We start from the raw sequence: 24,861 nt of genomic DNA on the forward strand, positions 1-24,861 counted from the left end.
CTGGTCTGGTCCAGGTCTGGTCCTGGTCCAGGTCTGGTCCTGGTCTGGTCCTGTCTGGTCTGGTCCTGGTCTGGTCCAGGTCTGGTCCTGGTCTGGTCCTGGTCTGGACTCAGATGGAGACACTGGGAAAACCAGGAGCCACAGGAGGCGCCAGAAGCAAAAACTGTTGTTGTGTCCTTAGGCAAGACACTTCACCCACACTGCTCAGTATGAAAGTGGTGTGTGTGTGAGTGATGGTGGGGGTCAGTAGTAGTTTTTAACACTGGGTCTGGAGTGAATGAATAATGATCTGTAAAGTGTCTTTGTGACAAATGTCTGTGAAAAGTACATATAAAAAAAACTTACTCACATACTGGGGTCACCCAGTCCTCCATGACGCTTAAAAAGCTCCCAAACAGCACAAACTGCTGTGAGTCGTTTGTGCTTCATTTGTGCTGTAAAGTTTCATTTGTGTTTGTGCTGTTATGATTCTTAAGATAAAATTCTTCCACGTCACATCATCCAGTCCCCAAAAATGTTAAAGAGAAACATTAACTGTATAAATATAATAATATAATATATATAAACTATATGAAGTGTTTTGATTTAATCTGTGCTGCTTTGCTTTTAACAATAACTTGTGGTATTTATATGGAGTCTGGTTACTGTGCATTTAAATGTGTTCCTTTTCTAAATGTATAACGCTTTAAAACAAGCACATACCTGGATAATTACACTGTATAATATTACCTGTATTTAGCCTGCATATATAAAAGAATATTGAAAAGGATTAACATTATAAAAGTCATCACAAACATCACTTTCTTTAATATGTCAATGTATGTGAATCTTGTTTTTGTAGGTTTAAATATATATATATATATATATATATATATATATAAATATCAAATATAATATCAAAGGTATACATTAGAAAGAAAATTCAGAAAAAAAGCACAGAGGAATATATATCTGTAAAATTCATAGAAATTACAACAGATAAACATGAGATACTGAGTATGAGCAGAATAATTCAATCAGATGGGCTTATGAAAAAAAAAAGTATAAACACACACACACAAATGTATTCGAGTGTCCCTTTAAAATGATCGTGTGAATGAGAACAGTAAATCTGGGGACCCTGTCCTCACTTTAAAATAACAAAAACTTCTAGATTTCCTCGAAGGCATAGATTGTAATATCAAGGTTACGCTGGAGCATGTGTTAGGAGAACCTAGGATTAACCTTAGACTGAATGTGTTTCCTCCAGTTTCTTCCAACATCAACCTGACAAATCCCAGCCAGACTAGAAATTAATTAGGCAGACATACTTAAAACACTGTTAACAAACCTCGGTATATTTGATAGTTTTAGATGATACGTAAAGTGAATGTTGTATGACACTCACAAATGGTCAATATTTACAATTCTTAAAACAATGTAGAGGAAAAAAAGAAAAATCTTAAAAGCACACATGGTTTAATGAATCACATTATAAAATGGAGCACGAGCTTTTCTCAGGTATCATCTTCTCCTTTATGTCATTCATTTCCTGTTGGTGTTTGATCCTTAGCTGCTCCACTTCTACTGCACTTTTTTTGTCTTCAGATTTCCTCATCACCTCCTCCATCTGTTGCTTCTGTTTCTCCTCCAAATCTTTGATTCGTTTATTCTGCTCGTCTTCGTGTTCTTTCAAAACCTTCTGTGTAAATTCATCCATTTCTTCTTGATGCCTTTGCTCTAGTTCTTTCATTCTTTCCTCCAGCTCTTGTTTCAGTCGGCTGCACAAGTCAAGCTTGAGCTGATTAAGTTGTTCATCATGTTCATCAGACAGCTGCTTCTTTCTTTTGAGAGATCCTCTTTCTTGGTCTCTTTCTTCAGATCTCTCATCTCTTGCCGCTGTTTTTTTCCCTTAACTTCTCAGTTTCTTCTTTTTGCTTCAGTTGAAACATTTTTCGTTTCTCCTCTTCACAATCCCTCCGTTCCTGTGCGTGACGCATCTGGATCTTCCTAACTTCATTGCTCTTTTCCTTCTCTTTACTCAAAACCACGATGGCCAAGTCAATCATCTGATTCTTGTGTTGCTTGTGCAGATTGTTTATTTCACTTTTCAGAGTTGTCTGTTCGTGTGACTTAAGCTTTTCTAAGCTTTTATAATCGTCTTGTCCTTGTTGAAGCTTTGCCTGGAGATCATTAATTTCCTGTAAGTGTTTGTCAATCTGAGCTGCAAAGTCGATCTCCCTGAGTTTAAAGTCGTTGAGCTCTTCTGCCTTCCTGCGAGCATCTTCCTCGTATGTCTCCTTCAGCTCCTCCATTTGTCTCTCATATCGCTCCTTTAGCTCCTTCTTCTGCTTCTCCTCTTCATCACGTCTGTTTTGATCTTCTTCTTCTTTCTTAATTCTGTAAGTTTCCAGTCTGTCCTTGTATTCTTGTTCTAGTTTCTCCAGTCTTGCCTGTTCCTCCTGTCGTCTTATTTCATCCTGCTTGTATCGATTGTCCCACCATTGTTTCCTCTCCTCCTCCCAGGCCTCTCGTTCTTGTTCCATTTTATCTTTACTCTCTTGCAGTTTTTTGTCAAAGTTCTCTTTCGATTCCATTGTAATTTCCCTCTCTAACTCTTGAAGCTTCTGTTCATACTCGTGTCTCCTAACTCTGTCCTGTTCTTCCCTCTGACGGTCTTCTTCCTCTCTCTGCTTCTGCTCTTCTGTTCTCAGAGTACGCTCCCTTTTTATATTACTCTCCATTTCTTTGAGTTCTTTGTCTCTCTCTTGACGTTCTCTCTCAATTTCTTTTGATTGTTCTTCCATTCTGAGTTTGATGTCTTGCATTTCCTTGTCATGTTTTTGCTTCATTTCTTGCATTTCTCTTCTGAGCTCTTCTTCCTTTTCCTTTAATAACCTCTGTGTCTCTTTCTGAATGGCTGCCTCAGCCTCCTGGAGCATCTCACTTGTGTAGCAGCCTCCACCGTTAACTCTCACCACATCATCAATCTTCTTTATCAGGTCTTTCACTTGGGCTGATTGTTTTTCTGCATTTTCTTCTGAATTATTAAATACATGGCACCTGTTCCCACAGTCAGATAACAGCTTCTTACAAGAATCGTCACATTTATTTTTAGTATAATCTTCTAATGTAGTTTTTTTCAGATCATCTCCACGTGTGAACAGAACTATGGTGAACTTTTCAGCATCTTTTCCAAATCCCGTCTTGATCAGATTCAGAGTTTCTTTCTCTTCAGGTGTGAATCTTCCGATTTGCAGCACCAACAGAAAGATGTGTGGTCCTGGTGCCAGGAGACTGATGCATTTGAGCATTTCCTCATTCACCTCATGATTAGACATGGTGCTGTCGAACAGACCGGGAGTGTCCACCACCTCCACACGACGACCGTCCACCTCCCCCCGTGCCTTCTGACACAGTTTGGTCACAGATGTTTGGCAACAGTCTGATTTGAACTCTTCTCGTCCCAGGATGGTGTTTCCAGAACTGCTCTTTCCACTGCCCGTCTTTCCAATCAGCACAATCCTCAGAGTCTCTGCACACTGTGTGTCCCCTGCAAATGTGAGAGGAAATCAATAAATCTAAAGATTAAACATTATTATTATTGATTTGACTTACAAATATACTGCAACATTTAAATAGATAACACTATAGAACTGTGTTTACTGTGGTTTCAGATCAAATTTTAATTAAAGTAATACATACCAGAGACTGTTCTTGTGTCTGTTGAAGAGGAGCTTCTCTGTAGAGCTGAGATCTTCTCTATTTGTGTCTGAACAAACATTTGTCTGGTGTAACTTTGGGGAACATTCCTGTCCTGTCCTGTGGTTGTTAAATTTTGTACTTCATTTAAGATTTGGCGAACTTGCTTCTGGTCTTTTATGTTGAAGATGAAATATCTTCCACCACAGCTTTGGCACAGCTCCTTCGGGTCTTTGTTCTTGCTCACAAAGTCAGTGTAAACTGGAGCTGAAGGATCTGACTCCACAGTGAACAGAACCAGGGTGAAGGCATCAACACGACGACCCAGAACCTCCTGAAGTATCTTAAACTCAGCCTTGTCTTCATCAGTGAGAGGATTCAAAGGTAACACCAGGACAAAGGCGTGGACACCATCAGGGTCACACAGACAAATACTGTTATAGAACTGCTCCATCGCTGCCTGAGCAGAACTACCACAGAGAGACGGCATCTCCACTATGGACAGACACAGTCCAGGCAGCTCCCTCTGACGTTTGATGCACTCAGATGAGCTCCTCTCTCCAGATGTTCTCTGTCCTAACATGACATCTGCTGCAGACGTTTTCCCTGCTCCTTTCCTCCCACAAAGAACCACATTTAATGTTGTTTTTATTTCTCTAGAGAAGCCCTCAGTAATAGTGACAAAAGATCTTCTGTTAGTTTGGACCATGGTCTGAATAACCTTCATCAAACTATGGAGGTTTTTGTCTTGTATTGAATAGTGTCTTAACTCACAATCCTTAAGAAGTGAGTTAGCAGCCTGAGTCATTTCCTCTGTGTGTGTTAAGACGAGAATGGAGTGTTTAAAAGAATCTGGACCCAACATTGTCAGGATGAACTTGAGTGTTTTTCTGTCGTCTTCAGTGAACTCAGAGGGCTTCACCAGCAGCAGGAGAACGTTTGGTCCTGGAAGACACTCAGACACACATTTCTTCAATTCGTTTCTCTGCTTTTCCACAGACACATTGAAGAGGTCTGCAGTTTTCACCACTGTGAGCTGATTTCCTCTCCAGTCCCCACGCTCCACTTTTGGGGTACTAATCCAAGATGCCTTGGATCCAGTAATAAACTGACTTAAAACTTTCTTTTTGTCATTATTTTTTCCAAACAGAAGGATACGAAATTCCAAATCTGTGGAAGAAAAAACAATGCCTGTTAGCAGTGATGATGGTGATGTGGTCGGTCGCTGTAGAAGATGACTAATTCATTTTCTCGTGTTTAGTTTCTTTCACATGATTATTGTTAACATTGTAGTGGAGTAAGGGAGTAAACACAACTTTAGCATTCTTAGAAATATTGAAAATACTTTTAATATTTGTGGGGGAAAATGTATGTGTGTCTTACTAGTTGGAACATGGATTGTTTCTGAGGCGTTGCTCTTTGTTGGAACCATGGCTGTCAGTCCTGAATAGAAAGAAGAAAAAACGGTAAATGTTGATATTAAACCAAAACATACAATTGTTTCTTGTTTCTACACGTACCATCTTTTTGAACCTGTGCCGTGATGCTGCCTGTTTCCTCCTGGTCCCCGGTGTGAGAAGGAGCAGTTGCAAATACTTCATAGGTCAAATTATAGCCCTGATTGTCTTTGACAATCTGACCCAGTCGTGAAAACAACTCTGCAAGTTTAAAGTCCTTAACTTCTCCTTCTTCTTCAGTAAAGTTCTTCATCCACATAAATCTGTATCTGCATTTCCTGATCATTTGTCCTAATGGTGAGTTCTTTGTGTACGTGACACTTTCTTCTCTGTCTGTGGAGATCAGCACCATTGAATGATCAAACGAGTTTTCATTGAACATCTCTAACACTTTCTGGAGCCTCTGCTGCTGCTGTGAGGTGAAGTCTTCAGGCTGAAGGACCAGCAGGAGCACATGGAGCCCAGGCTGTGAGGCACCTGCAAACTCTTCTATCTTGTCTTTCAGCTCCTCTTCAGTGAAGTCACAGTGGAGAAGGTCTGGTGTGTTGATGACTGTTAGTTTTTTGTCCCCAACTGGAGCACTGACTTTTGTTGAGGATTGTGACTCTGTCCTAAACATGTTCTTTCTGACTAAGAGATTCTCCACCGAGCATCTCTGTGTCCAGCAGTTCCCCAGAAGAGCCACCCTCAGCTCAGACACTGAAATGAAATAAATATAGTTAAATATAAAGTTATAACAGTTAAAATGGGGCTTAAATAGAATGTAAACCAATTATTAACACTTGTGCCTTGTCATTTAAAGATCTCTAGCTGCTTTTCTTTTTGGGATAACGAGCTGTGGTTGTTCCATATTTTTCCAGTCCAAATCATTGGTATGTATGTTCTGTAGACGGACATTCTGCTAATTATTTATGTCATTTAAAAAAGTAAAATGCAAAATTTTTAAAAAGTACGTGTCCATGTCTCTGCTATTATGTAATCCTCACTGAAAGTTGTGTAAATTTCTCCTGGTTAAGGTCTGTGCTTGAGCCTCGGGCAGGTAGGACTCAGCAGTCAGAGCTGAAGATGAGGAGGTGAAGATGTCTGGGCATGAGCTTGTGCTGGACTGTGGAAGCTCCCTGGTGAGTGCCCATTCGCTCAATTCACCCAAAGTGTAGAAAACACGTCGCTCCGCCTGTGTGAACCACACCACAACTCTTGTCTCTACATAAGGTTAACGTCATTCAGTCTGGATGTACCTTTACAGGTTATAGACACAAGTGACTCTTGTAGAGACTGAGAGGAAACTGTAGATTTTATTAATACATTTATTATCGTTGTAGATTAAATTGTAGTAGTCCGAGAGTTTTAAGAAGCTCGTCACTGGAGTTGTATCACAGAAGTTTATTTAAACCCCCTACTGCCCAGTCTAGTCTAGTCCAGTGATTATTTTTTAAACGATGCACCTCGTGGTGTTCTAGACTCCCTAGACATTGATACAATACTGATATTGAATGTTGGCAGTGCCAATACAGAAAAATGAGCTGGATCGGGTATCGTTTCATGGTATCGGTTGAGCTGATATCCTGGTTGGGCCTGGAAGCAATAAGACAGGCTGATTTTGGCCTTTATAATTATAATGTTTGAACTTTTATTCATATGTCGCTGTTCTGTGGTGATCTGAAGGATAAATAACAGTTACATAATGCAGTTGGAGCACTTGTGTAATAAGTAAACTGTATTTTTAGAAAAAAGTGCTGTTGTCCGTCTCTACACTGGTATCGGTTAATATCGAGTGTGGGCAGATACTTAAAGTCATTGATATCGTAACAGAAAAAGCTGGATCGGTGCATCCAGGTTAAAACAGTCCAACGAACTGCTCCTCCCTGTTTAATCTTTACATATATGTAGGTCATAGTGTGTATAACCTTGGTACAGCACAGCAGAACTATCCTCTAATACATGTGTTATAATAAAATAAGTAATTATCTTATTAATATGATATGTGAGGGTTTTAGGAGTTGGTTGTTTTTATCATTTGATAGGGTTTTGTTTATTTGTTTGTATTTGGGTGGTGTGGTGATTGTGGTGGTGAGGCCTAGTAAGAAAAGTGATGGGAGGAGTAAACTGCAGCTCAGGATGTCTGAGTTTTTATTATAATGTTCCAGAAGTTTTTCACAGGTGTAAGTCCCAGAGTTCATGAAGGTAAAGGTACATGTCAGAGACTCTCACAGTGCAAAAGGTTTGTTATTTTACTGTGTGCACTATGTGGATGATTACTGAATAAGTTGGAGATTGATCTTGGATGTTTGCAGAAGAGGTTTTTACATATCTCTGTCCACAGTTCATGTGTGATGTCGAGGTCTGTGTTTGTCATTTGGTGTTTTTATTGTATTGTCAGGACTGACACATTGCTATTTAAAAACTTTATATTTTCAAATATTATAGGAAAGTTCAAGAAAGATGTGGTCCTTAGTAATGTAACAATGGGCAAAGTACAAACCTGCACCACACTGACTGATTATGTTAAAAGTCCTTTATTACAAAAGAGGAGATGCCAGTGCCCATTTTTAAGTTACTAGGGACACATTTTGCTGTGTCCTTGAACCCTCGAAGAGCACCTCTACTAGTTATTTATGACCCAGTGAAGCACTCTTCTCTTCTTAATCTGATATTGTAGAAGTTATTTGTCATGCTTGTTTCTTACAGCACTGGGGGAGGACGTGTCTCTTGACAGACTTGACAAGCAGCTTGGTCTGGTGACTGCCACACCTGTTTGCAGATGTAGATGTTGGCGCTTTGCATAGAATATCACTAAGTGTAGCTTTAACTGTCCTGAGTTTAGTGCCCCTCCCTTCTGTGTACTGTTTCCTCTCACAGTTGTTCCCGTGTATCCATGTCTGTTGTATGTGTGCAGTTAGCACTTAAAGCACTTTCATCAGTCACCATACTTACACCTCATCTATACGATATTCTAACACTCACAAGTTCAAGTACAAATGCCGGTGCCTACCTTGGATGGTATCCACATTTGGCTCAATTATTTGAACTCTGTTTTACCTTTATTTTAGACTGACCTGTTTTCTGGTCCAACTAATTACCTCTCCTTTGTAGACCTCCTGTATTACATGACTGCGAGCAGCATATGCACAAAGTGTGAGACAATCACACTAATGAATTTGGTTCATGATATTATACAAGGACTAGTGGAGGTCAGCTTGAGCTGCTCCTCATATAGTTCTGATAAACCACTGACACTAGTCAGAACAGAGCCGAGGTGGGTAAAGTATCTAAAGACTGAACTTAGAAGAATAACGTTACTTCAAAATAATATTACTCAAGTAGAAGTACAAAGCAGTGGTTCAATTAAAAATCCCTTAAGTAACAGTAAAAAGGTTAAAAGATATTTGAGGCACCTTGTGTTAGCTCTGGATTTATTCTAATAATGTCAACAAGTCTTCTTCAGTGCAATTTTTAAAAGTATTTAGAAAGACGACAACTTAAAGATTAACTGTAGGTAACATCTGATTTATAATTTCATGTTACTGAAATTTCAAGGACAAACATTAAATAATATACAAAATGTGGTATTTTCAATGAACAACACAACAACACAAAAATGTGACAAAGTAAATCATACTGTACTTTAAGTAGATTAAATGTAACTGAGTACTGCCAACCTCTGGTACAGAGTCTAGGTGAATGTGATGAATGTTACAAGATCAGATGCAGAGGAAGTGTAGACCTAAATGTTTAGTTCAACTCACTGTCTGGTGGAATAAAGTCCATGCTCCGGCTGCGAGTCAAAGGTGAGACACCTGCAAATGAGAGAAAAGATTCAGTCTTACATTTCCAAAGAGCTGTGAGGAATGTGATTGACAGCAGCCAGTGACTGATCAAACTGTGTTTCTCAGTTTCCATGTTTGATTTGTTCTGGATGGTCTAATACAGGAGGCTTCTTACTATTATTTTTTGAAATAATTATAATAGGCTTTACTGTCAAAAGTTAATATGTGAAGAAATAAAAGACTACAAAAATATATATTTTTAAATTTTATTAATGTTTTCATGCCACTGTAGATTAAGTCGAGCAGCTTTGCTTGTTGTGAGGGACACACAGACGACTTGTATCATTCAGAACAGTAATGAATTAACATCTGTATTCACCATATATATATATATATATATATATATATATATATATATATATATATATATATATATATATACATATCTGATCACTGGCAGGGCGTAGCGTCTCAGACAGTGGGGTCCAGAGGAAGAGGTGCTGGAGGGACCATCATGGCAGGACAAACCCCTACATGGGGCGAACCACCGGAACATAACTGAAGTGGCTGATATCAAGAAATCCTACCAATGGCTCGAGAGGGCTGGTCTGAAGGACACACAGAGGCACTGATCCTGGCTGCTCAGGAGCAGGCCCTGGGCACTCGAGCAATAGAGGCCCAGATCTACCACACCAGACAAGACCCACGGTGTAGACTGTGCAAAGAGGCTCCTGAGACAGTCCAGCACATAACTGCAGGGTGTAAGATGCTGGCAGGGAAACAAACATGGAGCGACATAACCAAGTGGCGGGCATAGTGTACAGAAACATCTGTGCAGAGTACAGGCTGGAGACCCCAGGATCAAGGTGGGAAACACCTCCAAAGTTTGTGGAGAATGACCGAGCCAAGATCCTGTGGGACTTCCAGATACAGACTGACAGAATGGTGATGGCGAAACAACCAGACATAGTGGTGGTGGATAAGAAACAGAGCAGAGCCGTGGTGGTTGACATCGCAATACCAAGCGATGGTAATATCAGGAAAAAGGAACACGAGAAGCTAGAGAAATACCAGGGGCTCAAGGAAGAGCTGGAGAGAGCCTGGAAAGTAAAGGCATCAGTGGTGCCTGTGGTGATCGGACACTCGGGGCTGTAACCCCCAAACTGGAAGAGTGGCTACAACAGATACCGGGAAAAACAACGGAACATCTCAGTCCAGAAAAGTGCAGCACTGGGAACAGCAAAGATACTGCGCAGAACTCTCAAGCTCCCAGGCCTCTGGTAGACGACCCGAGCTGAATGAGGGTGAGAGACCAACCACCGTGGAAGGTGAGAAACACATTTATATTTATATATATATATATATATATATATATATATATATATATATATATATATATATATATATATATATACACACACACACACACACCACTTTCATCATTAAGCCAAATTAGAAATGTACTTAATTTTTTGTTCTTTTATTTCTTCTGTCATTAGACATAGTAAAAAATAAATAAATATTTTTTACAAAAATCATGTGAAATCATAAAACCTTAGTAAATCAAAATGAACTAAAATGATTTTGATCCTTCTCCCTAAATTATTGTGTGGAAATATGCTGGACTCATTATAAATCAAACATACATCCAATTGTCATTTCATGCTCACTACTGTTTATTTTGTACAAACAATAAACTTTGTGCCTACGATAACATTATTATTAGTTTGTACGACCATAAATGAAAATATGTTTCCGTATGTATGTATATGTGTGTTATACATGTGTGTATAAACATTTATATTGAGTATATGTACTGGATATTTATGATGCTTATATGTATGTATGTATGTATGTGTGTACATGTGTGTACATGTGTGTATATGTATATGTATGTGTGTATGTATGTATGTATGTATGTACGTGTGTACATGTGTGTACATGTGTGTACATGTGTGTACATGTGTGTATATGTATATGTATGTATGTATATGTGGATATGTTTTTGTACATATGTACATATGTGTGTATATTTATGCAATGCATGACAGGTAAACACTCCAAAGGTGTTAAAGGTGTCGGAAAAAAAAAAGAAAAAAAGTGTGAACCATGTGATTATGTAAAACAGTTGGGGTTGGACTCTATATGTTTTTAAACTTCATCCTGCTCCTTTTGAGCACCAGGTCCCAAATATGTTCATGTAACATATCAATATTTGTTATTGTTTTTGAATTTTTGTTGTACCTGACTCAAACAAACAAATAAATGAATGAATGAATGAATGGTCATAGCCTAATCAATGTGGATTTAGCCTCGTTTAAATCATAAAATACGTTTGCTGATTCGCTGCCGCCTTTCATGAAAACTCACCTTGTGACGTCATAGTTTCTCATCAAAGACCTAATAAGAGAAAAAACAAAGAATTAAACGTGAGTTTTATGTGAACAATGTTAAAAAACAACAACAACAAAAGCAACACAAATTTAGTCTAACTTCTAGTCTTGTCTAACTTATTAACGGCTCTTTGAAGATCGTGTTTGCACATCGTTGCGAACGGTGAAAGTGCAGACTTCCTTTATTAGCCTACGACTTTGAAAACTACATTTAGCTCATACATAGCCTGTATTTCTTTGTTTTTTGTACAAACAATTTGTTGGTAACATTCAAGTGAAAAATATTTGGCTGTGCTAATTTTAAAACTGAAGTAAGCCTAGTTCATCGCTGAATCCTATAGAAAAAATACACTTACACACGTCCCTCCTCGTTTCCTTTCCGACAAAAAAAAAAAAAAACTATAGTCATAAACATAAAATAAACAACATTTTGAGACATTAAGCTACGTTATTTACATTATCTTACCTTAGCCAGAAATCGAGTTTTCACCACAGACCGAAGCGTCCAGCGTTTACCTCATAATGCAATGAAAATGAAAGTGACTTATCCACCCTACGTCTTTTACTTTTGTTTACCACAAGGGGGCGCCATTTATCCGTCCTCCTCCGCACACTGGTACCGGAGCCTTCATGGCGCTTTTATTGTCAATTAAACTTTTGGATTTGAGCAATAATTTAAATAAGATTGAAATACAACAAATGTGGGTTTCTGACTAACAAATTTACAACAATATTCATCCATCCGCCCACTTTCCGTATGAATCTTTGACAGAACTAATATTAGGTTCAATCGTAGACTGTAAAAATGTAAATGGACACTCCTGCTCACCAGATAATACTCCCTACAACTGTACAACAACTCACTCTTAGGTAACAGATAATACTCCCTACAACTGTACAACAACTCACTCTTATGTAACAGATAATACTCCCTACAACTGTACAACAACTCACCCTTATGTGACAGATAATACTCCCTACAACTGTACAACAACTCACCTTTATGTAACAGATAATACTCCCTACAACTGTACAACAACTCACCCTTATGTGACAGATAATACTCCCTACAACTGTACAACAACTCACCCTTATGTAACAGATAATACTCCCTACAACTGTACAACAACTCACCCTTATGTAACAGATAATACTCCCTACAACTGTACAACAACTCACCTTTATGTAACAGATAATACTCCCTACAACTGTACAACAACTCACCCTTATGTAACAGATAATACTCCCTACAACTGTACAACAACTCACCTTATGTGACAGATAATACTCCCTACAACTGTACAACAACTCACCTTTATGTAACAGATAATACTCCCTACAACTGTACAACAACTCACCTTTATGTAACAGATAATACTCCCTACAACTGTACAACACTTTAAGTTGACTCAAAATCGTGTGTATTTTTACAACCCTCTAAACATTAAACTTCTTCTGTGTCGTACAGATCGTGTTTATGTTGCGTCCGTTGATCCAAGATCTGGGGCCTCATTTATAAATCTCGTTTACACATAAATCCTTGCGTAGTCGCTCTCTACGCCAACCGCGGTATTTATGAACCTCGACTAAATCGTGGAGCTTTGTTAAACTCTACACCAACTCTGGACTCCTGTAAACTCTACACAAACTCTAAACAAAACTCTACACAAAGTCTGGAGACACTCGTGGAGAGAAGCAGAAGTGAACAGAGTTTGAGGAAGAGTTTGATCAGAAAATCCACGTATATAAAAGAATGACCTTCAGATTTGTGCATTTTAAGTGTTTGGTTCACAAAACAGGGAGCAGGTCTGTTTATTCCACTCATTATTCTCCACAATATTAAACATTTAAACTCGTGCACGAGCGCGGACACGTTCCCAGTGCAGCTCAGAGTCTCCCACAGTCCACACCGAGACCACAGACTCCTACAGAACACAGACTGTGACCAACACAGAGGACGAAATAATGACCCGACCTGAGACTAAACTCTTCCCTCGGACACAGGAGCTTTTTTGGTTTAATGAAACACTGGGACTAAACACAACTTTAACACTTTTACTCTAGTTTTTATGCTTCCAGCGCCAGAGTGACCCGAGTCTGTGACCCGAGTCTGTGACCCGAGTCTGTGACCCGAGTCTGTGACCCGAGTCTGTGACCCGAGTCTGCGCACGACATGAACCCTACTGTCCAAACCTGACCCCAACCTTAAATATTCTCTACATGTTTGTGTAATGTGGAGCTCCTGCACATGAGAGCTGCTCTCTGACTGTATGAAGAACAGAATAATGTCTGTGTCCATCCCGACCCAGACCCACACTCACAGACCCACAGACCCACACTCACAGACCCACACTCACAGACCCAGACCCACACTCACAGACCCACACTCACAGACCCACACTCACAGACCCACACTCACAGACCCACACTCACAGACTCACAGACCCAGACCCACACACTCACAGACCCAGACCCACAGACCCACTCACAGACCCACACTCACAGACCCAGACCCACACAGACCCACACTCACAGACCCACACTCACAGACCCACACTCACAGACCCAGACCCACACTCACAGACCCACACTCACAGGTTCAGCAGTTTGGATGTTTGATGTGGACTTTTATTGTCAGAATAACAGCTCCTGATCTGTATCTGATGTATGTGTGTGTGTGTGTTTTTTTTTTATTAATTAATTATTTTTTTTATTGAAAGAAAAAGTGGTGTATACGTACAGCAGTGTACAAAGAACTGTGATTACCATTCAAACATTGTATCATATAACGTGCAAATAAAATAAATAAAAAGTTAAGTAATAAAAAAGAAAGGAGGGGGAAATAAAAGAGGACAGGAAAGGGGGAAATGCTATACTTTCACACTAGGGGGGGTCAGAGTTGAAGTGAAAACATTCAGAGCTGTACAGATTTCTACAGTCTCGAGTGCCTTCTGTTTCTTAGAAAATTGAATTGAAAGAATGTATTGTTTGAAACTATTGTAGAAAGCAACAAAGGTTGGCCTCTTACCAGAAAATTTACATGAGTGGATATGATACTTTGACATTAATAATAATAGATTAATTAGGTAGATCGAATTTTTTTGTAACTGAGAATCAAACAAGCCAAACAATACATTCTTCCAATGCAAAATAAAGTGTTTATCAATGTCAGTAACAAAGATGTGCTGCCTAAATATGATGAAATATGATTAAATGAACAGATGAGTCGTTCTTGTCACTTTTAGTTTTGTGTTTATTAAACTTGTTTAAGTGTTTGTGGTGATCACGTGGTGCTGCGTGGAGCCTCCTCCTCCCTCTGTCCCGCGTGTCTCAAACCCACTGATTATCAACTCATGTTTAGGGAAATCTCATTCACCAGACACTTTACCTGCTCCTTTTATGGTGAGGTGGAGGTGTGGAGAGGGCGTGGTCTGTCCTTTTATGGTGAGGTGGAGGTGTGGAGGGGGCGGGATTTATAAAGCAAAGATTGCAGGTTTGGTGCGTGCGGTGGGTTTTGTAAATATGGAGTTTGCGTGGCGCACGACTGTCGTAGCTACAGACGTACGCACGAACTTACGACAACTCCTGCGCAGTTTTTTATAAATGAGGCCCCAGGTCTTAACCAAGACTAAAACCAGGTCTAAACTGGATCCAAACCAGGTCTAAACCAGGTCTAAATCCTGCTGTGTGGACGTGTTTCTTCGTCTTTTATCAATAATATTTTTAATTTGGTTAAATAAAGTCTGAACTGTTTATTTTCTTTTATCAGACAAAACTTCTTATGTGAAGATTTCCTCGTCTTTGCTTCTCTACAGCAAATCAAGTAATCCAAAGTATTCAGATTACATTACTCACTTTAAGTAATTTAATGGATTATGTTACAAACTACATGTTGGTGTGTGTAATCTGTAATCTGTAGGGGATTACATTTTAAAAGTAACACTCCCAACACTGTCTGTAATGTGCTGACGAAATTTATAAATAAAATAGTAAAAAAAATAAATAAATACATAAAAAAAAAAAAAAAAAAAAAAACCCAGAACGTCAGACACTTATCTTGTTTTTTTGGTCCTTGACAGCTCCATTACGGGTCCGCGTGAGGGACAAACCACAGACTGTGCAAAAGACTCGCTCATATTTACGGTCTGTGGGACAAACTGGTGGATTTTATCGGATTCTAATCTTCCTCTTCGTCAGCGGTGAGTTGTTGAGCAGTGATCGGTGCAGTATTTTTGTGATTATCGCTCGTGTTTCTGTTTCTAGAAGAACTTAGCGTGTTGTTTGTTCGCGCTGCTCCGCTCCCATTCAAAACCCCTTTAACACTCTGTGGATGTTAGCGCCGTTTACTCGCGCTTGGACTTTTTAAAATAAAGATTATAATAATTAAATATTTCACGTTTACATTCAAGCCGAATTGTAGATAATAATCTGTTTTACTAGAAGGATTCGTTCGTTTACTCATTATTCTCCCCTTTAGAATTAATTTAGTCCGTTTTGATTCACTCCAACTTTTTGAGCGAACGCGAAATAAGCTATCGGCTTCTATTTTGGTTTTCCTCACTGAATATAAATGAAGTGACGTAGATACCAATATTTTTGATTTATTGCCCAGCTTGAGATCATTTGCTTGAGAATTTTGATCTCGACTCATGTAATTTGATTTATTGACAACAATTGAGTATTTTTGATATGTGAGAAATTGCACTTCCCTTTTGGATTAAGTTGTTGTTGTTGGGTGAACAGTGTTGGGGAGTAACAGATTACATGTACCAGAATTAAGTAATCAGAGTACAAATTATGAGTAACTGTATTCAGTTACAGTTACTGTTTCAGTGAGTGGTAATTGGATTACAGTTACTTTGTTGAAATAAGTGGATTACACAGAGGGATTTTCCTGTTTTCACATTTTGGGCTAAACTCGGACTAAACTAGGACTAAAACCAGAACTAAAACCAGAACTAAAACCAGAACTAAAACCAGCACTAAAACCAGCACTAAACCAGGACTAAACCAGTTCTAAACCAGGGGCCTCATTTATAAAAACTGCGCAGGAGTTGTCGTAAGTTAGTGCGTACGCCTACACTGTAAACCCAAATTAGTAATCATTACTAAAACCGCGCGTGGTGAGTGATTGCACTGGGATGTCTAGTTTTTACAATATCAAAAACTAAACAAATCAAGCTCTGTTTACATAAAGTCTTCTGTCCAAGATAACCCATTACTAAAGAACTTAAGTTTCTAAAACTAATGTTTACAAGTAATTAACTAACCATTACTTGTGTATTACAGTAATCATTACTTATTTTTATCAGTATGTATTTCTCATATTTATGAGTATTTATTGAATATGTTTATTAATTATCATAATTAGATGCAAATTATAAATATTTTTTTAATAACTGACATAAAATGACAATTTTTTTCTCACAAATTTATTGCAAAAATAGTGCAATAATAACATGCTTAAACCTGAATAAAGTGCAGTCTTCTGTTTGTTCCCTGTAACAGCATTTGCTTTGGGTGAAGATCTGGTGTTGGAGGAGAGACACCTTCAGATTTACTAACAAGATCCCAAAGTCCATTTGGCGAAAGGATTCATCACCATCCTAAAGAAAAACAAAAACATTAATGCCAGAAACATAACCATTAGTGAATGAAATTACTGAACTACAACAGACTCAATAAGAATGACAAAACATAAATTGTATGAAATTCAATTTATACTGACATGATAACTATTTGGTCAAGCATTTTCAAATGTTCAAACAAATATTTGAAAATCAATAATAATCTGACTTTAAGATAAATAATATTCATGGAATGGCTGGAGCTCGTAATGTATAGACTACTATATTCAAATTATACAATAAATGTCACATTCTAAAAGTTTCACATTACAAACAAAATGTACACTTACAAAGCTAGATTTGAAGAATTCAGTGGGATTGTCTCCGAGTGAGTCAGGAAGCCCTCTGAGTGTGACTGTCCTTTTTTCAGTAGAATCCAGTGACTGTAAGACAGAAAATGGATACTGTATAAGTTAAAAGAAATATACAGAGACGCAAACACTTTTGTAAATATACATTTAACCATTAACATGAACTATGTATTTGAATAAAAATTAATTATCTTTTTATCCATTTTAGATTAACTGTTATGAACTTATGCTTTTACTGCACATGTATTTTTATCCGGGTTACAAAAGTTTTACCTGTATTTGCTGCAAAAGCTGTGCCAACTGTCACCCACGTTGCCCCTCTTAGCTTTAAAACTTTCAGTAAAATGGGTAGTGTGGTTATCAAGGGCAGAATAAAATTCCTGGTGCAGGTCTTTTCCCACAATCCTTTTGAATTCCAGACAAAAAAAAAAGAAATGAGTGTTCTGTAGTGTCTGAGGTAGTAACCTCTCTTATCACAGCTGAACTCACAGTATTTACAGCTCCCCAGCATGTTGTTGAGTAGTCACCTGTAAAACACAAAATATGTGTTTAATTTAGTGTTTAATTCCAACCAAAGCTTATATGCAATTTTGTGGTGATGATCTAAAAATTTTAACTCCAAACTCTCCATTTGCACCCACGATTTTAGATTTTAGAACAATCATATAGCAAACAACGAAAACGAGTCTCGATTAAAAAAAAAACAAAAAAAAAACACCAACTCTATACATTCATTCTAAAATTGGATTCGCGCGGCCTACAGGAGGAGACGCTCTTCTGTTTTAGTCCTGGTTTTAGACCTGGTTTAGTCCTGGTTTTAGACCTGGTTTTAGACCTGGTTTAGTTCTGAGGCGCGGTGCACACGGTGGACGTGAGGACTTCTATGGGTCCATGCGTCGTTAAACCGCCACCCGCCCGAGTTTGATTAAAACAGTATTTTTCGTCGCGTGATCCGCTCGAGCCGCGGTTTAGTCGCGGAGTTCGTCCTCCGTTCATCTCTACCGGCTCACACACCGTTAACTGTTAGCATTAGCTGTTCTCTGTTAGCGGCTAACAGATGATAACGAGCACAACGTGACCACAAGTTCACTTCACGTTTAGTCTTATTTGGCTGCAAGCGTCAACCAATGTCACCAACTATTCAGTCTCACGGGAACAGAAACCATATTTATTCACTTACCACATGATGATAAAACAGACTGACGCTGAATTGCAGCCAACAGTCCGAGCAGAAGTCAAATGTGGTTTGGTGCAGTTTGGGATTGTTCAGGTGCCAAGTTTCTCCCTTCACCGGTAAAAACATACAAGTGTGAGTCTCCACTCAGAGCCATTAGTACAGCAAATACTAGTTTAACATAGTTTACAATTCACACTTTGTTTAGTAATGGTCCCGCCTTTTGCAAAATATTAAAAAGATTAGTAATATTAGCATGGCTTAATATGTAAAAGAAAAGTGTAGTAGCTACGACAGTCGTGCGCCACGCAAACTCCATATTTAGAAAACCCACCGCACGCACCAAACCACGCAGTCTTTGCTTTATAAATCCACCTGCAACTACAATTTGCGCACGTAAACCTACGTCACGTCACGTCCTCTCCCTCCACACCTCCACCTCACCATAAAAGGACAGACCACGCCCCCTCACACCTCCACCTCACCATAAAAGGAGCAGGTAAAGTGACTCGTGAATGAGATTTCCCTAAACATGAGCCGATAATCAGTGGGTTTGACCGAGACACGCGGGACAGAGGGAGGAGGAGGCTCCACGCAGCACCACGTGATCACGATAAAACACTTTATTAAACCTTGTTTAATAAATAAATACAAAACTAAAAGTGACAACAATGACTCATCTGTTCATTTAATAATTTTTTATAATATTTAGGCAGCACATCTTTGCAGTAAAACACATGTGTTTTTTCGCTGTTTCAAGAGTTTTATCGCTATATTTTTAAGTCTGTCTATGAAGTGTGTGAGGACTGGCCCTGTGTTTATGCATATACACGTAGATACGTGCACGCGCAAATTATGAGCACGTGCGAGAGATTCAGATGCCCTCCCCTGGAGAGGGAAAGGAGCGAGGGAGGGACACGAGGACACAGATTTAACACGAAACACATCAGATACAGATGTTATTCTGCCAATTAAAGTCCACACGAAACATCCAAACTGCTGAACCTGTGAGTGTGGGTCTGGGTCTGTGGTGTGTGTGGTCTGTGAGTGTGTGAGTGTGGGTCTGTGAGTGTGCTGTGGTCTGTGTGTGTGGTCTGTGAGTGTGTGGAGTCTGTGAGTGTGGGTCTGTGAGTGTGGGTCTGTGAGTGTGGGTCTGGGTGTGAGTGTGGGTCTGGAGTCTGTGAGTGTGGGTCTGTGAGTCTGGGTCTGTGAGTGTGGGTCTGTGAGTGTGGGTCTGTGAGTCTGTGAGTGGGTGGGTCTGTGAGTGTGGGTCTGTGAGTCTGTGGGTCTGTGAGTGTGGGTCTGTGAGTGTGGGTGTGGGTCTGTGGTCTGTGAGTGTGGGTCTCTGTGAGTGTGGGTCTGTGAGTGTGGGTCCTGTGAGTGTGGGTCTGTGACTGTGAGTCAAGTGTGGGTCTGTGAGTGTGGGTCTGTGAGAGTGTGTAGGGGAAGATTTTGGTTGGGGTCTGGTTCGGGCAGTGGGCTTCGTGTCGTGCGCAGACTCAGGTCACTCTGGCGCTCGGTGCGTAAAGACTAAAGTAAAAGTGTTAAAGTTGCGTTCATTAAATCAAAGCCTGGCTGAGTTTACTCTCAGGTCGGGTCATTATGTCGTCCTCTGTGTTGGTCAGTCTGTGTTCTATATGAGTCTATGGTCGCGGTGTGGACTGTGGGACTCTGCGCTGCACCGAGTCCGGGAACGTGGCCGCGCTCGTGCACGAGTGTCAAATGTTTAATATTGTGGAGAATAATGAGTGGAATAAACAGCCCTTCTCCGTATTTTGTTGAACCAAACACTTAAATGCACAAATCTGAAGGTAATTCTTCTATATACGTGGATTTTCTGATCAAACACTTCCTCAAACTCTGTTCACTTCTGCTTCTCTCCACGAGTGTCACTTTTTCCCCGTGTCTCCAGACTTTGCGTAGAACTTACAGGAGGTTCCCGAGTTGGTGTAGAGTTAAGCAAAGAGCCACGCCTTAGGCGAGTTTTATAAATACCGCGGTTGGTGTAGGAAGCGCACGCACGGATCTTTGCGTAAGCAAGTTTTATAAATGAGACCCCTGGTCTAAACTAGGACTAAACTAGGACTAAACCAGGTCTAAACCAGGTCTAAACTAGGACTAAACCAGGTCTAAACCAGGTCTAAACCAGGTCTAAAATAGGACTAAACCAGGTCTAAAACCAGGACTAAACCAGGACTAAACCAGGACTAAATCAGGTCTAAACAATATGACACTAACAGTAGTTGGACATAATTTAAAGCAGCAGTGTCTCATATAAAAATCATTTCTCTATCAATAATATTTTTAATATGTTTAAGTAAAGTCTTGTTTTTTTTTTTCGTTTTTTTTTTCTTTTCTTTTATCAGACAAAACAAAACTTCTCATGTTCAGATCTTCGTCTTTTCTTCTCTACAGTAAAACAAAAGTCTGTTCATGGAGACTTGGGCTCAACAGACAATTTGAAGAAAACAACATGAATTTTCAGGATGTGGTTGTTACATTCATGTAGTTTTACAAAACACGACAATATCAAGTAATCCAAAGTATTCAGATTACATTACTCACTTTAAATAATTTTATGGATTATGTTACAAACTACATTTTGGGGGATGTAATCTGTAATCTGTAGGGGATTACATTTTAAAAGTAAAACAACACTGTCGATGACTGTGTTTAAAACTCAGTGGATTGTAGGATGAAATTAAAATAAGATTGATAACATATTAATTTTTAAAAGTTATATATTGATTGTTTCCCAGATCTGCCTTTGTGGTAAGATAAAAATGTACCTGCACATCTCCCTGTGGACCTTTGGAACTTATTAGAGGAACTCGGGCTGGGTATGTAACCCGCATTTGAGACTTTTATTGTTGCGGGTCAATTCCGTTTCACCCCGATCTCCCCCACTTCCTTTAAGTTGCGGGGTCACAGTGTCACTTCCTCCTCCGCTCCGCTGTGGCTGGGGTCTGGGCGCGTCGGCAAACAATTTCACTAAACTTGTTAACTACGAATAGTACAGCATCCACAATTAGGTGAGTGTTTTGCCACATTATTAGAATGCTGCCGATTTAATGATCACTTTCAACAATTTCGTTAAACTAGTTAATACTGTAAAAATCGCTAATGCCACGTCTCCGATCCTCATAGAGCCTCCATATCGATTGTGCGCACCTGGCCGTGTGTGGAGAGGAGATCGCAATGCGAAATTCGAAGGTATCTGACTTTTCTTTTGTCCTAATAAGAAAGCCGAAATTAAGGTAAAAGATTGCTTCATGTAGTCGCTAACTTTGTTTTTCGTGACCTTGATTAATTTGTGCAGTTTTAGCACAGTTGTTAGTAATTGTTAAAACTCCGGTGGAGTTCGTCAATTTGAATTGAGCGTAGCTACGCACTTTACTTTGAACCATATTGATATTGCTTCTGCTTGGGCATTGTTTGATAACTTTTTGATTTAAGTGCACTTAATTATGATCAACTCACTTAATTATGATAACTTATTGAATTTCCTTGATTTATTAACTAACTTAATTAATAATTTAATTTAATTTAATGATTTAAATGATAAACTTAATAACTTATTTAATTGATATTAATTTTCTTTCACTTATTGACATTGAATTCATTCATGAATTGAATATTAATTGTAATTGTTAAATGTTAATCCTTATGGACTTTTTGGGTCTTAGTCAATGACTGCATTTAATTTATTATTGTGTATTCTGATAACTGAATTAATTGATATTTTGAATGTATTGATTCCCTTGTTCTTGTATGTTTATGCATACATTTAATTTATTTTTGGTTATTTAGGACCTGTTAATGTTTCATTTAAATGATATTCATTTGTTTTTTGGCCTTTTTTAGGTCAGGTTTTTTCTATGGACTGATTGAACTCCAGCTTTGCAGAAACACTCGACTCAACCAGGAAATGAACGATGGCGAGTTTACCCAAAAAACCTGAACTTAATTTAACCTGAATCAAATAACTGGACTGTTTTTTTTAAATTTTGTTTGTTATTCTTGTGCTCTGTAAAAATTTATTTTCAATATACTTCACCCAACTTCATATTTATGACTTGTGTCTCTTCATTCACACTCGGGCTCCTCAAAGAACATTCTTCTGATGCTGCTTTTGTGGCCGTAGTCTGCCCCTAGCCCTAACACATTTGCGTTACAGGTATCATTAAGAAGTTGCCGATACAATACATATCTTGATACAGTACACTTTCGATTCGATATGATATATTTCATATCAATTCGATAAAATTAAATAAAAAAAAAAAAAAATGTCAATAAAAAATAAAGTCTAAATTGTGCCTGTGACACTAAAAGCATTTGTTAAAACACATCTTGAGCAAAGTTCAAATGAAACACAAACATTTCAATCATCAAAACAGTGAAAATGTCAAATTTGTCACTTAAACGAGTTTCCTTCCTCTAAACAAACAACAAAACTGTAGCTCTGTAACAAAATAATTCAGTAAAATATACCAAAAAATACTCTTGGCGATATATCGATACAGTTTCATCACAACAAATGATACGATATATCGATATTTCAATATTTTTGCACACCCCTAACAGGAACTATATGAGAAAACGCTGTTTTTGTTTACATCGGGCTTTAGTGGGGCCGCTCTTTTGTGTTGACAGTTGTGTTTGTTTGTCATGGGAAAAATCGTCTTATTTTGTAGTAGGTTTTGCATCTAATAGTTTTGACGTGACTTCATCATCTTACTCTAAGTCACTGAATGTTGAGGATCAAAAACGTTACTTTGAAAACTTAAAACTCGCCGATAACTGTTGACGATGTTGACTTGTTGATACGGATGCTTTTTGTCTACCAAAATGGCTACTGCCCCGGATGTGCCATTATTGTGTTTTGTCGTATTACTGGAACTATTATTCTTTTGGGTTCAACCACTATTTCAAATACCGTATTTTCCGGGCTATTAGACACGCTCTTAAGCCTCCAATCGCATCAAAAAACGACTGTGCGCCACAATCCAGAGCTCCCCATACACAAATCCACTCAGGTGTCCCAGCATGACTTCAGTAAACTACAAAGCCGCAGAACACACAAACACACGGAGCAGACAGCGACCGCACAGCGAAACACACCCACAGACACACTCATCACTCCACGCCGACGAGGAACGGAACGGAGGAACGAACCGAAAAAGCGAGGGCAATGTGCCACTTCTAGACACGACTGAACAACTGAGTCACTGCGAACACGCCGACAATCCGTTGGTCCCAGACAGCACCCTCCCTACACGCCACAACTGAACAAAGCCCAGAGTCACCGTGAACGCCACAAACAAACAAAACCACTCACCCATCCAACTGTGGGGTTTGCTTTAAAGTCCCACACGGTTTATTTGTGAAAAAAGTTCAAAAATAGACCATTTAATGACAGTGCGACTTATAATCCAGAGCGACTAACAGCCTAATCTCCTACAGTGCGTAATTTATCGTATTTCACTGTGACATTGGCCATAAAGTCCAAATGGTCTGCGTTAAAATCACACTTGTACTCGGTGGCCGACAGACGACTGCGCAAAGGAACTGACCAAAGTTATGTGTTTTTAGTTAGAGTTACTTCATTTGAACAGTTAAAAAAAGTGATTTTACTTGACACTTCCTTTGATTTGTTCTTTTGCAGAGCTACAAGATCCACCAACAGAATGACCTTCACATGTGACCAGTGTGGAAAGGTGTGCCCAACTGCTTCGAAACTGCAAAGACATTACAGAACTCACACAGGGGAAAGACCGTACAGGTGTGACCAGTGTGGGAAGGGGTTTACACAGTCTGCTCATCTCCAACAGCACATGACAATCCACACCGGGGAAAAATCATACAAATGTCGTGTTTGTGCCAAGAGATTTTCACAGTCAAGCAACCGAGATTCACACATGAGAATCCACACTGGAGACAGGCCGTTCGAGTGTGACCAGTGTGGGAAGGAATTTCGACAATCTGGTGCCCTCCAACAGCACATGAGAATCCACACAGGAGAGAAACCATATGAATGTGACCAGTGTGGGAGGGAATTTAGACAATCTGGTGACTTCCATCAACACATGAGAGACCACAAAGGGGGAAAGTCACACAGATGTGACGTTTGTAACAAGAAATTTTCACGGTCAAGCATTCTAGTGTCACATATGAGAATGCACACAGGAGAAAGACCCTACAGCTGTGACCAGTGTGGGAAGGACTTTGCACAATCTGGTCATCTCAATCGACACATGAAAATCCACCCAGAAGAAAAATCATACAGATGTGATGTGTGTGAGAAGACTTTTCCACTGTCAAGCCATCTAGAATCACATATGAGAATCCACAACAGAAAGAGACGGTACAAGTGTGACCAGTGTGGGAAAGCTTTCTCTCAATCATCCAGTTTAAATACACACATGAAAACTCACTCCTGGCTGATCGTGTA

The 24,861-nt window shown here is 39.2% G+C and overlaps 2 protein-coding genes and 1 long non-coding RNA gene across 4 annotated transcripts in view; 2 read left to right on the top strand and 1 right to left on the bottom strand.

The window, feature by feature from the left end:
- Nucleotides 1-1,727: 1,727 nt before the first annotated feature.
- On the bottom strand, nt 1,728-11,850 carry LOC110173268 (uncharacterized). Of its 2 annotated transcripts, XM_055155319.1 has the most exons (8): nt 11,765-11,836; nt 11,655-11,673; nt 11,276-11,305; nt 8,885-8,935; nt 5,202-5,837; nt 5,065-5,124; nt 3,685-4,851; nt 1,728-3,532 (listed from the first exon to the last, which is right to left on the bottom strand). In XM_055155319.1, exons 3-8 carry the CDS (start codon nt 11,286-11,288, stop codon nt 1,866-1,868), a joined length of 3,594 nt encoding a protein of 1,197 aa, XP_055011294.1. In that variant the 5' UTR covers nt 11,289-11,305; nt 11,655-11,673; nt 11,765-11,836; the 3' UTR covers nt 1,728-1,865. The 2 variants fall into 2 exon arrangements, with proteins under 2 accessions (XP_055011294.1, XP_055011293.1); XM_055155318.1 differs by lacking the exon at nt 11,655-11,673 and having other exon boundaries at nt 11,765-11,850.
- A 3,548-nt stretch (nt 11,851-15,398) lies between these two features.
- LOC110166740 (zinc finger protein 239-like) overlaps nt 15,399-24,861 on the top strand; it is a 10,659-nt gene continuing 1,196 nt past the window's right edge. The window contains exons 1-2 of the mRNA XM_055155334.1: nt 15,399-15,497; nt 24,076-24,861. The exon at nt 24,076-24,861 is cut by the window's right edge and continues 1,196 nt beyond it. Of these exons, the coding sequence (XP_055011309.1) occupies nt 24,098-24,861 (764 nt within the window). The 5' untranslated portion in view covers nt 15,399-15,497; nt 24,076-24,097. The remainder of the gene's footprint in view (nt 15,498-24,075) is intronic.
- LOC129409395 (uncharacterized) lies at nt 21,202-22,476 on the top strand. The gene is made up of 3 exons (XR_008632393.1): nt 21,202-21,442; nt 21,558-21,623; nt 22,275-22,476. It is a non-coding gene; the product is annotated as an uncharacterized LOC129409395 (long non-coding RNA).

The sequence above is a fragment of the Boleophthalmus pectinirostris genome, unplaced genomic scaffold (assembly GCF_026225935.1).
Source record: "Boleophthalmus pectinirostris isolate CB_2022bp ecotype Guang Dong unplaced genomic scaffold, ASM2622593v1 HiC_scaffold_2, whole genome shotgun sequence".
Classification (NCBI taxonomy): domain Eukaryota; kingdom Metazoa; phylum Chordata; class Actinopteri; order Gobiiformes; family Gobiidae; genus Boleophthalmus; species Boleophthalmus pectinirostris.

Coding starts and splice junctions, on each gene's coding strand:
- LOC110173268 (XM_055155318.1), bottom strand. Junction 5,125..5,201: donor GGCACAGGTTCAAAAAGATG/GTACGTGTAGAA, acceptor CTTTCTATTCAG/GACTGACAGCCATGGTTCCA. Junction 3,533..3,684: donor AGACACAAGAACAGTCTCTG/GTATGTATTACT, acceptor TCACATTTGCAG/GGGACACACAGTGTGCAGAG.